Source organism: Carassius gibelio, chromosome B24, assembly GCF_023724105.1.
Source record: "Carassius gibelio isolate Cgi1373 ecotype wild population from Czech Republic chromosome B24, carGib1.2-hapl.c, whole genome shotgun sequence".
NCBI lineage: Eukaryota > Metazoa > Chordata > Actinopteri > Cypriniformes > Cyprinidae > Carassius > Carassius gibelio.
The window spans coordinates 2835115-2857783 of record NC_068419.1 but is presented as its reverse complement, the minus strand read 5'-3'; the positions used below and the strand labels follow the sequence as shown (position 1 = coordinate 2857783).

General features: G+C 37.2%; 1 protein-coding gene across 1 annotated transcript; it reads right to left on the bottom strand.

Moving 5' to 3' along the window:
• Positions 1-818: 818 nt before the first annotated feature.
• Positions 819-20938, bottom strand: LOC128013528 (katanin-interacting protein). Its single transcript, XM_052596617.1, has 27 exons — positions 20819-20938; positions 19098-19183; positions 17740-17912; positions 17566-17663; positions 17304-17405; positions 16302-16403; positions 15943-16162; positions 15469-15597; positions 14328-14473; positions 14128-14195; positions 13430-13514; positions 12159-12350; positions 11935-12072; positions 8666-9491; positions 6856-7572; positions 6246-6460; positions 5316-5394; positions 4966-5143; positions 4730-4895; positions 4427-4617; positions 4274-4338; positions 3156-3266; positions 2884-3023; positions 2604-2705; positions 1974-2134; positions 1434-1519; positions 819-1353 (listed from the first exon to the last, which is right to left on the bottom strand). Exons 1-27 carry the CDS (start codon positions 20828-20830, stop codon positions 1295-1297), a joined length of 4647 nt encoding a protein of 1548 aa, XP_052452577.1. The 5' UTR covers positions 20831-20938; the 3' UTR covers positions 819-1294.
• Between the last annotated feature and the right edge of the window lie 1731 nt (positions 20939-22669).

Here is a 22669-nt window from a genome sequence, read left to right as displayed (position 1 = left end):
CAGTCGTAATGGCTGGGTTGTACAGAAAACACTGCATAAGTTCACCTTCGTTTGTTCTTTGGAACAAATTTTGAGAAATGTAACATTGCATCACTTGCCCACCAGTGAATGGGTGCCGTCAGAATGAGTGTCCAAACAGCTGTTAAAAACATCAAAATAATCCAGAAACAATCCACACCACTCCAGTCCACCAGTTTACACCCTGTGAAACCTAAAGCTGCATGTTTGTAAGAAACAAATCCATTTAGAATTTTTAACTTTAAACCTTCTCATCTGGCCAAAATACATCATCCTTACCATTGCTAATAAGTCTATAATCACGCCTCCTCCAGTCAAAAAGTTTCTCTTGTAATTCCAGGAATGACCTTTCACTGGAGAAAGCAACTATTATTTTGTGGATTACTGTGATGTTTTTATCAGCTCTCATTCTGACGGCACCCATTCACTGCAGAGCATCCATTGATGAGACACTGATCCAATGCTACATTTCTCCAAATCTGTTCTCATAAAGAAACAAACTCATCTACATCTTGGATAAACTGAGAGCGAGTAAGTTTTCAACAAATATTAATTTCTAGGCTTTACACTGCAAGTCGTAAATCCAAACATTGTTTCACCTTGATGCCACGTCCAAACTTAACTCAGAAATATTTTAAGACTGACTGACAATCTTATTATAATCATCAAATCAGAACAACCGTTTGAACCTAGTTCTAATAAATGACCATTTCTAAGAAGTTTTCTTTCAAGGTAAAGTTGCATATAAAAATGGGATACTCAAATGAAAATAGTGACAAACAATAAAGAGATAGGTGATATTTAATAATAATTACAGTGGCTTTAATATGAGGTAAACTGGCAGTATTTGCATAATATTTGTAAAAGTGTTTTGAAAGGACTGTGAAAGACAGTGTAAATCTGAAATATTGTAAACACTTAATGTTACTAATATATTCGACAATTAGACTGTTTAAATATGGCTGCAGGACATACAAGCTACAAATTCTGATTATCATGAGTGTATCTGACGTGAAAAATCTAAAGTACTGGTGTGCATGGTATTATGCATTAACTTCCATCCAGAATCACATGACATGGTCAAAGGACACTTACTTAAAATAAAATATATAATACAACAACGTCATAGCAAAAACAAATATACAGATTTATGATACAGTTTGAGCGTGTGTGTGTGTTTGTGTGTGTGTTGAGGTTACTGAGTTTTCCAAATATTCCCAAAGGGGAAAAATAAAAAAAACCTGCTTTCAAAATCCCTGAACCCTGCTGTTTTCTCTCAGTATCGCTGCTTTCCGTGTTTCCGCACGTCCGTCATGCAGGTTTTGGGCCGTAGAGCTGAAAATAAAAGGTTTTTTATATTAGTTTCACATAAAGCAACTAATCAAGCTAATTAAACGTGTGATGCTTGTGAGCACCTGGGTCAGCTGTGGGTTTCTTCTTGTGCTGGTGAATTATTTGTTTATCATTGGTCAACTTCACATCCTGGTCCTCCACATGGTTGCTTTAACGACAGACATTTCCTCAGTGAGTTTCACTGGCACCGACATGTTTACATGAACAAAAATGTAGCCTGAATGTGAACCGTAGGCTGGATGGGTGAAGATAAGAGTGATCATAGCTTCTCATACAGCTCATTAAACACACACACACACTCTGTTTCTCAAGTCATCATCTGGTCTGTTTAGCATCACGCCCAGGGTATAATCAGGCCAGAGTCAGTCAACAGCAGTAGTGCGTGTGTGTGTGTGTGGGTGTGTGTTTTTTCTGGGTTTGGCATTGAGTGCTCACATTCATCTGTGTGTGTGTGTGTATTTAATTCATCTTAAAAATAGAGCTTACAAAAAAGTTAATTCCAGCCTGACGTAATGGAAAAACCCACATTTCTGAAAAACAAAGTTGCTCAAATTGCTTTCAACAAAAAAGCACCAGAGAAATATTACATGTAGTGTGTGTACCTGATGATAGTGCTCTTCTCCCGGTGTGTGATGTGTGTGTTAACTGTGAACAGTACGGTGTGGTAAGGAACAACCGGATCCAGGGTTGGCAGAATCCCTCGTGAAACGTTCTTCACACTCTCTAAAATCCCGTTATACACTAACAGGTCATCCACTAGGAGCTAAACACACACACACACACACACACACACACACACACACACGACTGAGCTCAGGTCATCCGATAAAGAAAGACCAGAAAATGAAACACTAATCAAACACAATCAAATAAATGCTGTTATCTTAAACATTATTCAAAGATTATGTTTTTTTTACAATGGTAATAATAAGAACTGTTTCTTAAGCAGTAAATCAGTATATTTTCATGATTTCTGAAGATCATGAGACACTGAAGACTGGAGGAATGATGCTGAAAATACAGCTGTGCATCAAATAAATTAATTACCTTTATAATATACTCAGCTAGGAAACAGGTATTTTAATTTCTAATAATTTCACAATATTTCTGTTTTTAATGCATTACTGATCAAATGAATGCAGTGTCGGTGAACAAAAGCGTCTTTCAAAAACCTGAGAACTTGCAGTAAAATCTTTAAATGACAGTAATTTGTGTGCATGTGTGTGTTTTACCCCAAACTCCTTGACTCCTCGCTGAGGTGTTTTGGAATAGTTCCAGAGTTTAATCATGGAGACGGTCATTGGCTGGTCGAAGATGACATAGACACGGTTCACCTGGGAAACATGCAACAATAAGATCAGATTCTGACCACTTCAGAGCAGGTTTTATTGTAAAATCACACTGTTTATGGTAACGTCCTGATGATTCCTATGAGATTATCTTCTGTAAGGCTTGTCTGAGGTTACAACAGTAATCAGGGGGCGGAGCTTAGCTGATAAAGTTTGTCCTCACCAGTCCAGGCAGCACCGGTGCGAGCCACATGTGTTGCCCGTCATGTGTGTTATTGACCCCATCTATCAGTTTATCAGGCGTACGGACGTCCCCACACACGCTTTCTAATACATTGACGCTGTCAGGGAACGCAGCGATGTCTGTGAGACATATTAAAGAGAATGATTCGAGCTGAACAGTGTCTCAGTCTTGTTGAGTGCTGGGTGTGTGGATCCTAGATTGATCACTCTGTGTGTGTGTGTGTGTGTGTGTGTGTGTGTTCATAAGGATACTGTTGTCACTGAGCGGGATCTTCTGCTCATTCTGGTCGTAGAACTCCAGTCCATTAAGGCCGATGTAGTACGGGTCGCCCCACGTCGTCAACAACTGCAACTGGAAGATAACTGACACACACTCAGTCGAGGAAAAACTCAGGATCAATCAAAGAACGGAAATGTTGTAATGCTTTGATGAACTGTAACACTTGCTAATGTTTAATCAAATGTGGCAAAAAGTAATTCTTCAAAAGTTTATTATCATTGTTAGATGATTACTTTTTTCTTTTATATATAATTTCTAGTGCTGTCAAACGATTCAACGCTGTTTTTGTTTACAAAATATATGTGTGTGTTGTGTATATTAATTATGCATATATAAACACACACACACACATATAGCATTAATTAAAAATATTTACATGTATATATTTATATTCATATACTTAATGTTAAATATTTCTAACATTTTTCTAAAATATATACATTCATTTGTGTGTTTTTATATGTACATAAAAAATATACACAGCACACACACATATATTATGTAAACTAAAACTTTTATTTTTGATGCGATTAATCGCGATTAATCGTTTGACACCAATAATAATTTCTAAAATAAATCATGAATATTTATTTGAAATCATCAATTTATATAATCTTTATTTTTGATCTGTATAATATTATATATATATATATATATATATATATATATATATATATATATATATATATGAAATAACTCTGATTCATGAATCTATCCTCTCTCTATAGTCAGATAAAAAAAAATCAGATTTGATTATTTTGAAAAATAATTAAAAATTAAAAAATAAATAAAAGATTTATAAATGAAAGGAAGAATGAATGAAATACACTCAAAGACACACACACACATTAATACTTCTTATTTGTCAGATCTCACAGGGAATTATCTAATGAAGTAGATTATTTTATCTAATACAGGCAAAAAATATATATTTTATATTTTTTAAAGTTATTTTAATGGATAACTGAAATCTGACCACACCTTTATGACTAATAATGTTACTAGTGTTCAGCTGAATTTGTGTTAACATGAATCAACAGCAGAAACTGATGTTTGTAATGAAGCGTATAGTGAGCAGAAGTGAGGATACATCCGCATGGCATCAGTGGAGCCTCATAGTCCATACTGACCAACTCATCTCTCCGGTTCCCACGCCTGAAAGAGAACGAGCAAACAACTTCATCCCTCAAGACGAGAGTCAAGACATGTGGAGTCAAGACATAATTTCAAGAGCGTGCTGTACCTGTGAGCGTGTGTGTCCTCTGTGATTTTCCTGCTCGTAGTGAGTGATCTGTTATGGGTGGACTGTAGGTAGTCTATGAACAGAATCTCTTGTGCGAAGTCAAAGTGGCAATTCCCCGGACCCTTGCGAATGAGAAACCCACCGATTGGAGAAATACACACACCGTCCAGGAACACCTGCACAACCTTCAACTGGAGGAAACACACGGCACGTGAGGTGTGTGTGCTGGAAAACACTAGTGAACACACCTGTTGAACTGAAAAAACACACTCCAGAAAACCAGAGCCCAGATTTTACTCTCACCCCTCTGTAAGAGTCTTCAGGAGATTTGTTGTAGTTCCATATCCTGAACCCGGCGATGGTCTGCGGCTGAGCGAACCGTACGGTGAGTGTGTGATCAGAACCGGACGTGAAGGGAATCAGCCACATGTGTTTGTCATCTGTGGTGATGTTCATCCCATCAAACAACCTGACAGAGGAAGAAACCTGGATTAGAAACTCATCTAAATTCTCATACACAGAAGGTGTCTTTCACTGACTTGTCCAGAGTCCGAAGGTCGTTGCTGTACTCCGGGAGGTCGTTGAGGTCACGAGGTGATGCGGTTACCATAGAGACATCAACAGGAATACTCTCGCCACCCTTACCTACGACCTCTAACCCCGTCAAACCCACATAATGAGGGTCACCCCACGACGACAGCAGATTCAGCTGCAAAACTAGAGAGAAACAGGGTTCAAACATTTAAATCCCATTTGTTTTTACTTGTGCATTACACATCATCCCCAAGCAGCTTTACAGAAAATGCATGAAATATTACCAAGAGACATAAACTGCATTTTTTCTGCATTTTATACACACACATACACTTAGTTGTGTAAATTTACTCACTACTGCCAGTATGAATTCCTGTAGTTGGGTCTCCAGTATCAGCACACAGTTCAGCTGCAGCGATGGGGTCCAGATCCATCTGAAGAAAAACACATCCCGTCATTCATTCTCACATACTGTTTGACCTCAATACTGCATAAAAACAAGAGCAGAACTTTATATAGGGCCCATTTATATATATATAAAAAAAAAAAAGATTAATTAAAAATTGTATACCGTATTTTTCGGACTGAGTATAAGTCACATCAGTCCAAAAATACGTCATGATGAGGAAAAACATATATAAGTCGCACTGGACTATAAGTCGCATTTATTTAGAACCAAGAACCAAGAGAAAACCATCTACAGCCACGAGAGGGCGCTCTATGGTCTCAGTGTAGACTACAGGAGAACTGCGCAACATAGAGCGCCCTCTGGCGGCTGTAGATGGTAATGTTTTCTCTTGGTTCATGTCAAATTAATTTTGATAAATAAGTCGCACCTGACTATAAGTCGCAGGACCAGCCAAACTATGAAAAAAAGTGCGACTTATAGTCCGGAAAATACGGTACATTTTATTTTCTTCTTTCATAATGTCAAGTATATGGTTTAATAAACCACAAATCACAACAGCATCATTCCTCCAGTCTTCAGTGTCACATGATCTTCAGAAATCATTCTAATATACTGATTTGCTGCTCAAGAAACATTTCTGATTATTATCAATGTTGAATAGTTTTTGCTGCTTAATGTTTCATAAATTTTTTTTTTCAGGATTCTTTGATGGATACAAAAGTTCAAAAGAAATCGAATCTTTAAACTATCTAAATGTCTTTACTGTCATTCATTTAATGTATCTTTTAAATATTTTCTTTCATTAAAAAAAATCTCACTTTTACATTCAGCCCAAATGATCTACAATAAGAGCGCTTTAGAGGCAGCATCACATACGCGCGTGTGTGTGTCCTCCTTCCTGAACCCAGCCTGTGTGAACGGTCTCTCCTCTCCTTCACCGTCAGCCGTCCGTGGCCGCTGTAGCTCCTCCTCCTCCACGCCCGCCCCGCCCATCTCCATCTCACTCCCAAACGTGTCATCATACCGCGCCATGGCCTCCAGGATCTCATCATCCGTGGTGAACAGGATCGTATCGCCAAACTGATCCAGCGCTGAATAACGTTAAATCGTGATGAAGTTCAAGTTAACATTAAATGATGTAATTATCAATTACACAGCTTTGCTTCTTTAAAAAAAAAATCTGCTTTGCTGTTTTGCAAATAAAGCCTAAAATCTCCAAATTTAATGATGCAGAGTTAATATACTAATAAATACTTTAAATATTTTTTTTTGCAAAATTGTATATATATTATTTATACAATTGTATATTTATATATTTAAAAAATATATAAAATATTATATATATTTTTTTTTTTATTATATCATATTTATCATATTACAAATTGTAAGATTGTCAAAAGCAAAAGTGCAATATTTATTGAGAAAGTGCCACTATTTTCGGCATCAGCACCCCATAATTAGTAAGAAACGTGATGTTGGTCCGTACCTCCTGAAAGCGTTCCTGAAGCTTTGGCGATCTCTCCTCGGAATATACAACGACCGTCAAGAATCATTTCCATTTCTCTCGCTCCTCTGAACGAGTGGATCCTAGACTTGTTGTAATTCCAAACTCGGATCATGGCCAGGCAACATCTACCGCCCAGATCCATGCTGATGACGTGCTTGCGACCCGGAGAGAACGGGGCGAGCCAGAGGTGCATGTCGTCCTGCGTCCGGTGTACTCCGTCTATCAGGTTAGTAACGACGCGTGGATCTTTCCCGTAGGCCGGAAGGATGTTGATGTCAGGCGGGTCAGCCGTGATGTGGACCGGGGTCACCGGCTCACCGCTGGAGGAAAAGATCTCGATACCGTTGAGGCCGACGTAGTGACGGTCGCCCCACGTGGACAGGATGTTAATGACGAGGTGGCGACCCTGCGGGAGAACCGGGATCTCGAAGTCCTCGTCCCGAGGGTCGTCTTCGGGTTCGTCAGAATCAGGGAGAGCCGGAGCAGAGGGCCGTCGGGTGGAGACGGGTGTCAGACGAGACTGACGCTGAACAAACTCGTCGAAAATATCTCCCTCCAGCCCCATGTTGGAGATCCGCCCTCGCTGACTCTGGTTAAACTTCGTCAGCGAGTCCCAGGACTCCATCAACGGGTCGTCCGGTTCACACCAATGAGGTTTCGGTCTTCTGTTACGGACGGACGCTGGGCTGCTTTGCTCTGTGGCAGGAAGAAACAGATCAAAATAAGCAGTCATAAATAAACTACAAATGTGCATAAATTCATGGGGAAGTACGAGAAGCTGCATCTGGTGATGGGAAAGTATGCAGGGTTTCTTAAGACAGCATAAAATTCATGAAACCACCTATTGAACTCTCTACTGAAAACCTATTTTGCCTCAGTTTTCTGACATAATTCAATGTGAAACGTGATATCAACAGGAAAAAAGAAGAGGTGCGGAATTAGATTTGGTCTCTTGGAAAGTAGTGGGAGTTTCACACCATTTCAGAGGCAAAACATTACAAAGATAAGCATTCATGTCTTCAATAATGTTCCTGGTCTCAGGGTCTTTTTCCCATGTGTTTGTTAGTCCTATATCATTCATATTTCCCCCCTAAAATTATTTTACGATGTAAAACTGATTTATCAAAAAAAGTCAATATATAAATATGTATTTTTTTAAACTTTAACAGTTCAATCTTTCAAAATGTGATTAAATTAAAAATAATTACTTTTTACTTTTTCAACTAAAGTGCTTGTCGTCAAAACAAAAAGTGCAAGTAATTAAATTAAAATGAAAATATAACAATTAATTAACAAAAAAAAAATATTGAAATGTTTTTGGAGAATAAAGTGCTGCTAATTAAATAAAAATAAAAATACAATTAACTATTTTTTGCACAACTTAACAAGCATCCTGAATAAATTAGAAGAGTGATGGAAAAGTATCTGTATAATATATAATATCTCTTAATTATTAGTAGAATTAGAATTATGGTTGTCATTATTATTACCACTTTAAGAACTACTGTAGGTTTTACTACACAATAGCAATATAATGCAAACCTAATTGTGATTTGTTTCAAAAGTTTGTGTCAAAACTGCACCAATCACTCAGTCTAGGCTTAATATGCACTAAAGGTTACTTAAGTTACTCAATTATTAATTTTTTATATATACCTAGTCCTAGAACCAAGTGCCACAATCCTGCCTAGCAATTGAGATTGTGGGTAAGATTATACCAGAAAAGCATGAGTAGATGATCTCAGAAGCTCTGTCATATGTTCAGTGCCGTGTTTGTTCAGAAGTGCACCTGTCCCGGTGAAGTCTCTGCTGCGGTCCGGTTGTGTTCTGTTTACAGAGCGTGCTGAACCTCTCCTGCCACTGATGGGCCGCTCGGTCCTCTCAAACCGCTCATCACACAAGTCCAAACCCCGGTCTAACCGATCGCTTAAGTGCTGCTCCATGTGCGGTTCTTGCTCCGTCTGCATGCTGCGATTCAGTCCCAGATCGGGATCCAAGTCCAGTGAATCAGAACTGAATTCGGCAGACGCTGTCCTCTGCAGGGCTTTGTTGCTGGAGGCCTCTTTGCAGGAGCGCACAGGGTTGCACGAGATGTCAGGCAGCACCGAGTGTTTGTGTTTGGCTGTATTCTGTGACTGGAGCCACTGAGGACGCTCTAGATCTCGAGACGCTTCGGCCTCGTCTGCCGCAGTTCGATCCAGCTCCTGGAGCCAGTGTGGAATCCGACTGGAGGACGGCTGCGTGGTCACCGTCTTCATCGCTTCGGTCCGTCCGACGGGTAACGTGAGGTCCAGAGGAGGCGAGTCGTCTCTCTCTAGAGAGTCTCTCTGCATTTCTGCCACACAGCTTGTGTCAGATTTGTCCTGGCTCGTTTCTAACACTGAAACAGCAGCGTTCGACTCCTGGGGCTCTGGCTCATGTGGGCTGCAGTCTGGCAGACTGTGTCCTGAAGAGACCGGGCTCGGAGAGGTGCACTCTGGGAGATGTGGCTCCTGGAGCTCAATGGAGCTGCTGTAGTCAAAGACCTGATTACCACAGCCCTTCTCCAACTCACCCTCAAACACCAGAGTACTGTTCACATACAAGCGCACGTGTCGCACACCGACGTCCAGATCCTGTCAGAAAAACACACGCATATTCAAACAGATCATTAAATGTGAGTGATAGCAATGTGCAAACACATCTGGGTATTTATATAACATGACATGAATTTCCATAAAACAATACACTACTAATACTGCTCCTAATGAGATGAATGATATGAAAAACACAAAAAAATAACACCTATACACACACACACATATATATATTGAAGATAACATGAAACACACAGAATATACACACACATATACATATTTTTTTGTTAAAGATGCATGCGAGTCTTAAATGTGAGAAGTTACAGCACACCGATAAAACGAGCAGGACAAGTTAAAGTCTAATACTTATGAGTTATTTGAACACACCTCTATCTCCTGTATTAATAGTGATGCTTGGGTCAGCCAACACTACATACTGCAGACTAGAAATGAAATAAAATAGATCCAGGAGGGACATCCATACAGCGCTATCTCAACACTCACACAGAGACAGAGTCAGTCCCTACCGTTGAACCCGTCCGTATCTGTAAGTCAGTCAGTCAGTGTGTAAAGAGACGAGTGCAGTGATCAGACTGACAGAGAGCGGTGTGTGGGGGAGCTAAACTCAGATAATCCTGCAGCTAATCTCCAACTGTTCCACATACACATACACACACACACACACACGCACACACACACACACGCACACACACACGCACATTTGTTCTGTTTAGCATGAATTGATATCTTCATATAGGGCAAGAGAGCACAATAGCTCTTCATTACATTTACATTACACTGGCGTTTGCTCACAATTTCTGACGCACAACTTCCCCCCACAGATGAACATTAAAGAACTCTTCATTCAGACCCAACAATTTTGGTCCTTTGTTTCCTCCCAAGCTTCCTCTCGTAAAGTCCTTCATTTAACCAGGTAAGATTAACTTTAACTGCTATAAAGATTTATTTGAACCGGTTGCCTTTAAAAAACTGATCAATATTGAAATAACACAATTATACTGTAAAATAACAAATGGGTATTTAATAGGTATTCAATAGTGTTAAATCTTTTTAAAAATAAAACCATTTTATTATCATATAATAATGGTGTGCTATAGTTTTTGGGTTGAATTTATTGTAGATTTACATGAAAATAACACTACATTGTGTTTAATATTTGGGGTAGGTACTTTTTTTTAAGGAATTATTATTAATATTATTACTACTATTACAAAGACAGCAATAATACCAATAATAATATTATTTAATATAATTACCACTATTTAAATTTTATGAATTAAATAAAGAAACTGATTACTATTAATATAGTACTAACAGAATAATACTATTGTTTCTCTTGACCCTAAAAGGCTTTTCTAAAACAAATATAATTGACTAAATCTGTAGCCTATCAAAAAATTTAATAAAATTCATACAATATCCTCATACATTACTAACAGAATCCAGAACAACCACATGCCCAGTCCTAATAAATAACTAGTTTAACCTGTTAAATGTCACCCCGTCCCTTATACGGGACGCCTACGTTGACTATACTATATTACAATCAAATCTAATCTAATCTTGACAAACTATATATCGTTGGAAAGGTCTAAGACTCCCAAATATATATTTTACCAATATTTTTTGTTAAAAATTATGTAGGAAAAGTAATAGATGAATTTATGACAAGAGTGCACCCTCAGAAATCTACATTACAAAAGGAGCTTTTACCTTTGTTTAAAAATAAGACTTCCTCGTTGCCTTTTTCTCTATCACTTTTTAGAAATCATCAGAAGTTATATATCACTTGAAAACATAAAATCTCAAAATTCATCCTTCAAAACCCATTTTAAAATCAGACATTGCATTACCATGTAAATGGTACATCAAAATCATGTTACAAAATGTTTTCAGTCATGAAATATAAAAATTTAGGTTTGTATCATGCACATTCATGTCTATCTTCAAAAACGTGAGTGACAGTTAACAGGTTAAAAGCATATATAAAATGTAAATATGTGTACCGGTCTGGCCTATTTTGAGCCAACGCCAACCGTGCATGTAAAAGACTTTATATCATGTATCATTTTAAACTCATTTGGCAACATATTCCAAAGTTGGGATCCATTTACAGAAAATGCTCTTTGTCCTTGTGATGTTCTACAAAACCCAGTCCAACAATTTCCAACAGCAGATGATTAGATTCACAATGATTCCCATCACACATTGCAGCTGCTTGGCATGTGTTGCATTGCTTGAGCAGATCAAGTCAGGTCGGAAACATCCATATAAATATGTAAAATAGAAAGTTTTAAATAGCAAGCGCATTAGCTGGCTCGCTGATGTGTTTTGCAAGTGCTTAATCTGCAGGAAGTCAGCAACCATTCTTGCTGATGAACACTGAACTGATCGTTTGGATTGACGGATGTGCTGCTCTTGTGTTCAGTAAACACTGTTTTATCGATCAGCTTGTACTTACATTAAGGCTGTGGTTATAATTCCAAATTTTGATCCGAGAGATGTTAAAGTTTGGAGTTCGCTCCACGTTCCTGATGATAAAATACAGCTGGACAGGAGGATGGAACGGACAAGTCCACATATGACGCTCTTTTGTGGTCTAAAAGCACACAGATGTGGAACACATGCTAATTATTTGCATTGATTATTATCTCTGTTTAGCAGTAGTGTGATTTCCTCACTTACTTTGGTTTTTCCGTTGACGAGGGCAGACAGATTCCCGGGCTGGTCCGTGTTACGAATGTCCAGGTCATGTGGAGACACGTAGAGTTTGCGATTTTGTGGACAGAAGAACTGAACTTCTGTGAGCCCCACTTGACCCGGGTGACCCCAGTTTGACAGGATCTCCATTGTAACGTAAAGAGTGGGCGTCACCTCCTGTCACACAACCAGAGAAGATTTAGTCAGATGAAGACATACAGTGGGGCTCGAAAGTTTGGGCACCCCTTCTGTGAAAATGTGAATCATTTTCAAAAAAATAAGAGAGATCATACTAAATGCATGTTATTTTTTTTATTTAGTACTGTCCTAAGTAAGATATTGAATATAAAAGATGTTTGCATTTAGTCCAAAAGACAAAAATAACCCCATCCAGGCAAACAGAACTATTAAAAAAAGATTCAAACATTCACTGATGCTCCAGAATGAAACAAGATGAATTAAGAGCTGGGGGGTGAAAACTTTTGGAATTTGAAGATCAAGGTAAATTGAACTTAATTTGTGTTTTCCAGGAAACATACAAGTATCTTCTGTTGCTTACGAAGGGCAGAACTAAATGGAAAAACTTATATTTCAACAAAATAAGAAAAATTTGGCCATCTTCATCGTGTTCAAAAGTTTTCACCCCCCAGCTCTTAATGCATCTTGTTTCCTTCTGGAGCATCAGTGAATGTTTGAATCTCTTTAAATAGTTGTGTTTGAGTCCCTCAAATGTCCTCAGTGTGATAAGATGCATCTCAAAATCATAAAGTCACTGATGGAAAGGGTTCAAATATGCAAAAGATGCTGGAAAACTGAAGAATCTGCAGGACAAGGAGGATTTTTCTGAAGAATGCTGCTCAGTTTAACTGTTCAGAACAAACAAGGGACTCATGCACAACCATCACAAAACAGAAAGACAGTCGAGGATCATCAGGTAACAGATCACGGTATTAAGAATGGAGTTATTTTAATAATTTCAGCAATTTTTTTGGTCTTGTGGACTAAATGCAAATCTCTTTTATGTACAATATCTTACTCAGGACAGTACTAAATAAAAAATAACATGCATTTAGTATGATCCCTCTTATTTTTTTAAAATTATTCACATTTTCACAGATTCTGCACGGGGTGCCCAAACTTTTGAGCCCCACTGTACTAGCGGTTTGTAAACTAAGCAAGCCATGATGGTTCCAGCTGTTGTTTTTTCTGATTCATCGGTCACCTGTCTTCTGTACAGTTAACACAGATACACTCACAGTCAGAGTGAAGCTGCTGTCCGTGACATCAGACTGACCGTCAGCATCGATCCTCTCGAGAGCCTTTAACAAACACTTCTGCTGCCTGAGAGACAGACGGAGAAAAAGTCTGATAGTTATAGTGTTAAACAGTGTTTAAACTTTTCAAAAACAGAACCATTTATTTGCATTCTGCAGTTTATCATTTCATTATCATATAATAATGTTGTGCTATAGTTTTGTGACTTATTTATTGGAAATCTACACAAAAATGACACTACATTGCTTTTAAAAGTTTGGGGTAGGTACTTTATTTTTAAGGAATTAATATTTCTATTTATGACAGGACAGGCGTTTAATGTTACAAGAGATTTCTATTAAAAACAAATCCAGTTGTTTTTCAAAAATTCCATTCATCAAATAATCCTGAAAAATAAAATGCATAGTGTTTTCCACAAAACAGCATCTAAACTAAATCAGCATATAAAATTCAGCTTCGATCACAAGAATAAATGACATTTTAGAAACATATGCAGATTTAAAAATAGTTATTTTAAACTGCAATAATATTTCACTTCTCAACTGTTTCTATTATATTTATCAAATAAATGCAGAATGCAGAACAAAAAATAAACCATACGGACCCAAACTTTTATCCTCATTTATCTACTTCTAAAGCAGCTTCCACTACACTATAAACATGCTTTAGGACTGTATACCTTGGCTCCATGAGAGAGATTCTCCGCATAGCTTTGATAACCCGGATCTGATCATCATCATCATCGTCCTCCACCACAAGAAGATGCAGGCAGACATTTAATAATTTTAATTAGACTCCATTATCTATTATTTATGTTGGAGTATGACAAAGCATTTTCTATGTGCTGTAACTGATGCGTTGTTGTAAGTGAAGCTCTACCTGTGTGTGTTGGGTCGTGCTTCTCGACAGCGGTGAGTTTTCTCTCTGCAGAGCCTGAAACACACTGGCAGCCGTTTCCTCCGAATCTGGCTCCTCCTGCACCTTACGAGCCGCAGACAGGGGGCGCTCTACACGACTGCACGGCCCTACAAGACAACAAATCATATCTGACCCTGGAGCACAAATCCAGTCTGAAAGTCTCTGGGGTATATTTGTAGAGATAGACAAAAATACATTGTGGGGGTCGAAATTATGCATTTTTCTTTTATGCCAAAAATCATTAGGATATTATGTAAAGATCATGTTCAATGAAGATATTTTATACATTTCCAAGAGTAGATATATCAAAACTTAAAAATGTTAAAGATGTTACTTTATATATATATATTTCTCTATAAACTGTTAATGAAGCATACACTGATGACGAGTAAAGGTCATTGCACACAGAGTCCCAAATTTTCACATGTAGAAAAATAAATCAATCACGTTTACACACTGCACTCTGAAACTTTCGTTCATCATAAAAAAAAATTGGATCGGGTTACACATACATCCGTAGCAATCATTTTGAGACATTTCAGAGCCAGCGTACAAGCAAATGCAAAAATCCAGAATGGGGATTGTCAAGGTCATCTACTTCGTCTTGCAGCACAAAACACTAAAGATCCTCCCTCATCAACCTCACAGAAATGAGTGCTCTTCTTTCTAATATGTGGCTCTGGTATCTCTAGCCACTGACATCCTGAAGAACACTTTGAATCCCCCTCTTAAATAAGCAGGAGGAATCTCAGGATTGGATGGACCCAATACCCAATAAGAAGCAAGAAGACAGCAAAATCCTCCTCACTGTTTGAAGGCTCCATTTAGTACTGTTTTGCATTTCTTTTTGCGAATTAATTAATATGCAATATGTTAGGAAAAAATTGTTAGCCTGAATGCATTGTAAATCGCTTTGGATAAAAGTGTCTGCTAAATGCATACATTTAATTTCATTTTAATTTATGCAAGGTGCGTGCAAGTGTGCAAGGTTTCGGTCAGTGATGAATTTTTAGGAAACTGAATAAAAAAAATGAATAAAAAAAAAAAACACATGAAAATTTCAGACTCCGTGTGCAATGACCTTCAGTGTGAGTACACGTACGTGACTTCTCCTGTCTGCTAGCAGATGTTCTCTCTGTCGCTCTCCTGACCGTCACTGGTTTGGTAGAGATGTACGACTCTACGTTCTCCTTTCTTTTAGCTGAGAGACAGTGTTCGATCTTACGCCCACCTGCACATACACACAAAAACATATATATTAATCACCACTGATTTTCACTGATCTAACATCATCATGTTGAGAAATCAAGAACAGAACTAGGCTCGTGCAACTTGGCGGGAAATTTAATTTAATTATATATATATATATATATATATATATATATATATATATATATATATATATATATATATATATATATATATATATATATATATATATATATATATATATATATAATCAAGTTTTATTAGTGAATAAATTAAAAATTATTATTTAAAAATATTAAACAAAACAAGAAATATTATTGTTTATGAAAAAAGAACCTACTTTGAGACTGCGGTCATAAATCATTACCTTGCGAGGGGGAGCTGAATTCCAGCATGATGAGGTCACCACGGCTGAGCTGCTTGCTGATTGGCTGGTTTGTGGGCTGGGCAGGAAGTGTGAGGTCAGGGAGGCTGTCGCTGCTTTCCTCTCTCTCGATCTGCTCTTCGATCCATTCCTCCTCCGACTCCTCTCCGGCTGAGTCTCGATCGCTGCGTCTGACGCTCACCTCCAGGCTGCGTCGCAGTGCCTTAAACACACAAGCACTGGTCAAGCACGGAGTACGAAGATTTGTTCACATGATTGTTGGGTGAACAATCCCTTCAAGAGCAATGCAATGTTTGTGTCTATCCTCAAGTGTGCTCATAGCAGTGACACTTCCTCCTCACCTTGACCTGGTCAGTATTCAGAAGAACCCTGTCGACAGACTCTGGCTCGCTGCGTGACCTCAGGGCGACAGAACGTGACGCTTTACTGCCATCGTGAGCAGACTGACAGACAAACACAAGGTTTTACAGTTGTTATAACTGGTCTGGGGATCAGAATGATATACTAAGTACTAGTTCTCAAAGAAAGCTGGATGTAGCATGTGCAACGTACACAATTTTCTATATGCATGGAATACATGCATACATTCACGTGTGCCGGAGCACATTGTGTGGAATACCGCATCCCACAATGCAATGTGCTAGTTACTCATTTTTTGTGCAGACTGCTGTAAATAGGTTTTCACACCTCATGTAAATACACAATTAGAATAATTATGAAATATTGGAAATTCAGAAATAGTTTTTTATGGCAATGCTCATAAAACAGGAATTTGGAGTTTTCTCTGTTTTTAAAATAACTTTATAAATCAAGATATCATTGCTACTTTTCTTTGTGCATAATGAGTGAAAAAGCATAATAAAAAATAATATTTTTTAATGAAATAATATAGATAAAATATACATTTAAAATGAGAAAATGTAAACGAATGTAAAAATAATATGAATAAATAATATTTTCTGACCAGTAAAGATGTCAACAGGGTAAGTGAAAGTCTAAATTACTGGCCCAATTAGACACAAATAAAGAAAGAAAAAGAAAAATCCTATCCAGTGTCACCTAACCACACAAAATATACTGTCTATCCCTTATATATTTAAATATAAATGTTGATGTTTTTAAAGTCAGAAAGAATATATTACATGGCAATGCTCATAATGGATTCACGTGTTTTTAAACATACCTCACATGAACTCCCCTTAAAATACTAAAAAGTAAGAATCACAATTGCTAGGTGTAGCTGGAGGTTGGAGCTTATAAACTGTAATTAATCTAGATTGGCCGGAGTCGAGAACTAATGCAACATTATCCCGGAGATGACATTCATATAGACATACTCTCACCTCCATATCTGCACTCTCGCACGGCTCAAAGTCATGGGAGTATCTGTGCTCTGGGCAAATCTTCACTCTTTTGCCTCTCTCACTGCAGATGTACACAGATTCCTACAGCAATGTGCATAAAGTTAAAATGCAGTGCCATACTGAAGAAACAGAAAGGGAAGAAATTCAGTTCATGGAGTGGAATGAGTGTTAGGGGTTTGTGATAGTAAGAGTGATTTGTGAAGCCATTAGCAGTAACTGGACAGTGTGTGTGTGTGTGTACCTGCATCCATCGTCGTCTCTGTGTCTTCTCAGGCGCCGTGTGGCTCCTCTGTTTCTGTCGATCGACCGCACACTTCTCTCCACTCTCTCTGGATGAATCTGTGAACACGGATGCTATATTTCAGACGTCACAGGAAGCCTGCGCTCATACGTCAGTGTAGGGGTGAGTGAGTACCTGAAGTGTGTGTGTTTCTCTGTGAAGGCTGGACTGTTTTCCTGCTGGATCGGCTGTTCTGAGGAGCATTAGCGGAGCTGACATGAGCGCCGTTGATGTATAGATTGAAGCCCTGCTCCAGAAGCTCCAGCTCTGTCTGGCGAGGGTCCTTCCTCTGCAGTCTTCTCAAAGCCCTGAGAGAGGACGTTAAACACACACACTGGCTGATTGGCTCACATTGAGAAACACACACTAAATACAGGTATTTAAATACAAATCTTTTAACCATGAGAAATATACATGTATATTTACCAGCTTACATTTTTGAACACGTGCATGAGGATTGGTAAAAATTTGCTGATTTGCTGCTCAAGAAACATTTCTTATCATTATCAATGTTTAAAACAGTCATGCTGCTTCATTTTTCGTGGAAATCGTGATACATTAGATTTTCAGGATTCTTTGAGGAAACAGAAAGTTCAAGTGCAGCATTTATTTGCAATATAAGTCTTTTGTACCATTATAAATGTCTTTACTGATCATTTTGCTTAATTTTATGCATCTTTCTGTATTCATTTCTTTAAAAATGCTATTAATTTAATATCTAATTAACAGCTATTATTGCTAATTTGCTTGATAAAGAATCCCTAGGATAATAACTATTAAATAGTAAAAAACAAATAAACATTAAATAATAAATGTTACATTACATTTAAATGTAAATCAGATAAAAAAAAATATCTAAACTAACCAGACAAACCATAAAAAGCCTTGTCACTAAACCCCACCCTATTTTATTAATAGATTTCATTTTAAACAAACATATTAGTAATGAATCATACTGGCAAAAAAAAACAAAAAACAAATGTATAGCCTGAATGCACTGTAAGTCGCTTTGGATAAAAGCGTCTGCTAAATGCATAAATGTAAATGTAATATTACTAGATTTTACTAATTACTAGTTTTAGATTTAAATATAAATCATTTGACTTGTTTGCATGCCGTTATCTCTAATAAAACCGTAAACAAGTAGAGATTTGAGTGTTACCCAACAAAGAATTCAGCTTTCTGAAAGACAAGCTTTGGTTTCACTGGCAGCTGGTTATTCACGAGCATCAGAGTTCAAAGACAACACATCACTTAAAGCTACAAATTTCCATGGCCAGTTTGAATTTCACTCTAGTGGGTTTCCAGCCAATCAGAGCAGCTCATTAGCGGGTTCTAATCTTGTAGAAAGTCACATGGACGAGAAGCGTTTGCGTGTGATTCCTGCTGTGCTTGTAATAGTAGCCATAACGTTCAACCTGATCTCACACAGTTAACCTATTTTTGCGTTATCTGACCTGTGTTTGTTCGTTTGTGTTCAGGTGTCATCAAACCTGTTTTTGTGTTGGATGTTGATTAAATATTCATCCAGCTTCTCCTCAGCCGAGGAGTGTTTCCCTCCCCTGCTCCTCCTGAGCTCCTGCAGACAATACAACTCTCAGTCAATCTGAACAATATCAGACACAGAGAAACAGAGGAGACTAATGGGATGGAGAGGGAATTTCCTATTCATTTGACTATTATGGTTACTGAACAATTATTTTAGCAATTTTGAGAAAGCAACAAATATGAAAAAATAATGACAGGTTGGACAAACTGTTGACTCTGCATACTAACTTGTGACCGGAGCAAGCATTTTAACAGAGAAAAGAACTCCTTCACCTACAAAAGTCCATAATTGTAGTTACAATGCCCATCCACTGTTGTATCTCACATTATATTTGTGCAGATTTCTCTCCTGATTCAGACCAGAAATGCTCCGGAAATTAAAGCGCATTAAACATTTCTTAATTGTGGATTTGTTTCTTACAGACATACAACTTTTGTCTTCTCAAAAACAGTAAATGATGGACTGGAGTGCTGTGGATGATTGTGATGTTTTTTATCAGCTGTTTGGACTCATTCTGACGGCACCCATTCACTGCAGAGCATCCATTGATGAGACACTGATGCATTTTCACCAAATTTTACGAAATTCCCCAATCCGTCTTCATCTTGAATGGGTGAGCACATTTTTAGCTGATTTTTTATTCATGGGTGAACCAATAACTCTTGAGTCTAAGACTGATTTGTGAGTCTTTTAGAACAATTCATTGAAAGTAAGGAGTTATTAAGAGTCATTTGGATTATATGCTTGTTCTTGCATGCAACTAGCAAAGATGACCCTCACAACAGAAAGATGCAAGAGACACAGACATGAAAGAAGAGAGACAGGATGACTCTTACAGAATCTTCTTTCAATCACAGCATCTGGATACTAGAGAGGAGCGAGAAACCAGAAGAGAAGAGAGAAAACGGACAGAGAAGAGAAGATAAAGTGTAAGTAAGGTTTACAGCGAACAAACTAGGAGTTTTGCTCTTGATTTGGAAGATGATGATTTCAATACGCAGCTCGTGTGTTTCTGTCAGGTGTCCACTGCACATGACGCATCCAATCACAATTCAGAGAGGTGATTATGATTACAATCATCATAATTTTTTGCTTTGTTCCTCCATGTCAAATTTGTGTTATGCATTACTTTATTATTTTAATATTTTCTTTTCGTTTTAATTTAAGTTTAAGTCATTTTGTTGTGTACCATTGTCATTTTTTATTCAAGTTTTAATTATTTTAGTACATCAAGTGAAAGGTTAAAACAAAAATTTATTTAAGTTCTTTTTATTTTTTATTTCAGTTTACACAAGTTTTTTTCCAAGTAACAGAACTTATTTTTTTTAATGGTTAACAATAAAAACCCTGGTCTGAACAAGTTGTTTCTGGTTTTATTCTCAGTATTCAGTCTTCCTCTATGGATATAACATGGAAACGATAACGTTTTATAATAACTATTTGGGCAAACATAGGATAATAAACTTGACTAGTTTTATGTAAGTTAGATGAAAAGCAAACAGCGATATTATCAGATGTTCACGATAATTAGCCTCTCTGCTAACAACACACACACAAACACTTTCCGCTATTAAAATTTACAACACAAATCATAATATTAACTCTAGTATTCATTTCTACATAGCCTGAAATATACGGGTTGAATAATAAAAGGTGTCAACTTACAGTCCATGACATTTCTCAGCTGAAATCGCCCTTCTGTTTGCAGCAGGAGCGGCTGTGTTGTTGCGTTCAGCCAGCGCTTGTAACCAGGAGAAACGCTGACCAATCACAGCACGTTCTCTAAGTACATTACCCGCCCATCTAACGGTAACGACGAGAAATGGTCCAATCACAGCTCGCTATATAAAAACAGGCTGCCCACACAGCGACAACGAGCAAACACGCCGACCAATCATAACTTGCCTTCTCATTAGAAGGTTGAACGCAAAATCATCAGAAAAAATTAAAGTTTTTTTTTTTTCACACAAAAAAGGAGGTCATTTGTGATCCTGAAGAACAACGGGAGGTTTTATATGATCTTACTCTCAATGACACTTTAAAAATTAAATGGCTGATAGAGTTTATGAAGAAGGGGGGAAAGTCATTGGAATGCATTTCCTTATTATATATTTAATACTCTTGGATGCATAGACTTTTTGTTAAAAATGTAATTTTTCTGTTGACAAAATTGGCCGGTTTCAGCCCTGTTAGCGTGGAAATTGGTGTATATGCACTTTTTTTTTTTACCCCAAAACTACTGCATATGGAATAACAAGGAGATACGATTTTTTAAAAAATCGCAATTCTATCATTACTTGGCTCAAGGAAGGAATTATTTTAGAAAGACGCTTTTTATTCCGATGGGTAGGCCTACTTGTCATATACCGACATATAATTTCTTCATAAATTCCAATTAATTAGCAATTAAACCAAGATAATTTGTTAGGTTGCTTTTGGCACAATTCCAAAGAGTGTGATGTTACTTTAAAAAACAACAACAACAATAATAATAATAACAGTATCTCAGGAGAAATCAGTATGGAAACATTTTGATTGGAAATGTTGTTTTAAATCAACAGTGTAGCAATAAGATTATGAGGAATGCTCTTTGCTCTATGTCCTTATTTGTAGCAAGATCTTTTTGGTCTTCTTTATTTAGTTATATCTCTTGGGTTAAAGCATGGAAACTGCCAGATAAGTTCGAATCAATAACAAATTTAAGGAAGTGTCTTACAAAATACTTCAGAGAATTTACCCTGCTAAGGATGTTTTGGAAAGATATTGCGTATACCTTTGAATTTTGTGTTCAAGAAAAGCAAACTATTTTGCATCTTTTTGTTTTTACATTTTTTTTTAATATTTATTTATTGTATTCACTCGAGATTATTTGCGAAAGATTTGGAATTCTATATCAACAGAAAAATGTAGTGTACGATGTGTCTATTTGCATATTTGCACATTTTATAAATTACTACATGTGAATATGTAATACATATAAATGAATCGATCAAATGAAAATAAAGGTGTTCTTTTTACCCTTGATAGAATTCACATTGGATACAGCAACAAGTTTGAAACAATGCATTTGAATATGTTGAAATACTATTCTATTCTATAAGATTACATTTTATTTCATCTCGTACTACTGACCTTAACACTTTAAAATATGCAAAGTGGTCAAAAATAAAATATTTAAATAAATATATATGCAAAAATATATAACATCTCAAATATGTTTTTAATAAGTTGGTAAATGCTCCGTTTTTTTTTATTTGTATTATTACCAGTACTAATATTTGCTCTGTTTATGCATAGGCTATTTGTACTCATCAGGGGTGGATCTACCTGGGTGGCATAAAAGAAAGCCTTGCCACCCTAGTTGGCAGCAACGAATTAAGGTTATGGCCAATTTGAAAATTTAAGAGCGCGAATTTTTTGTGATTCGTGATCCCGCTCGAACTCCCGAACTGATTCAAATGATTTGCGATCCCCAAACTGACTCAAATGATTCGCGAACCCGCTTTGAACTCCCGA

Excerpts from the sequence above, each read along its gene's own strand:
- LOC128013528 (XM_052596617.1), bottom strand. Across the intron at positions 17,913-19,097 it reads AACATCCAACACAAAAACAG|GGCTTTGAGAAGACTGCAGA; the intron begins GTTTGATGACAC and ends GTCCTCTCTCAG. Across the intron at positions 4,339-4,426 it reads GAGGACACACACGCTCACAG|GCGTGGGAACCGGAGAGATG; the intron begins GTACAGCACGCT and ends GTTCTCTTTCAG.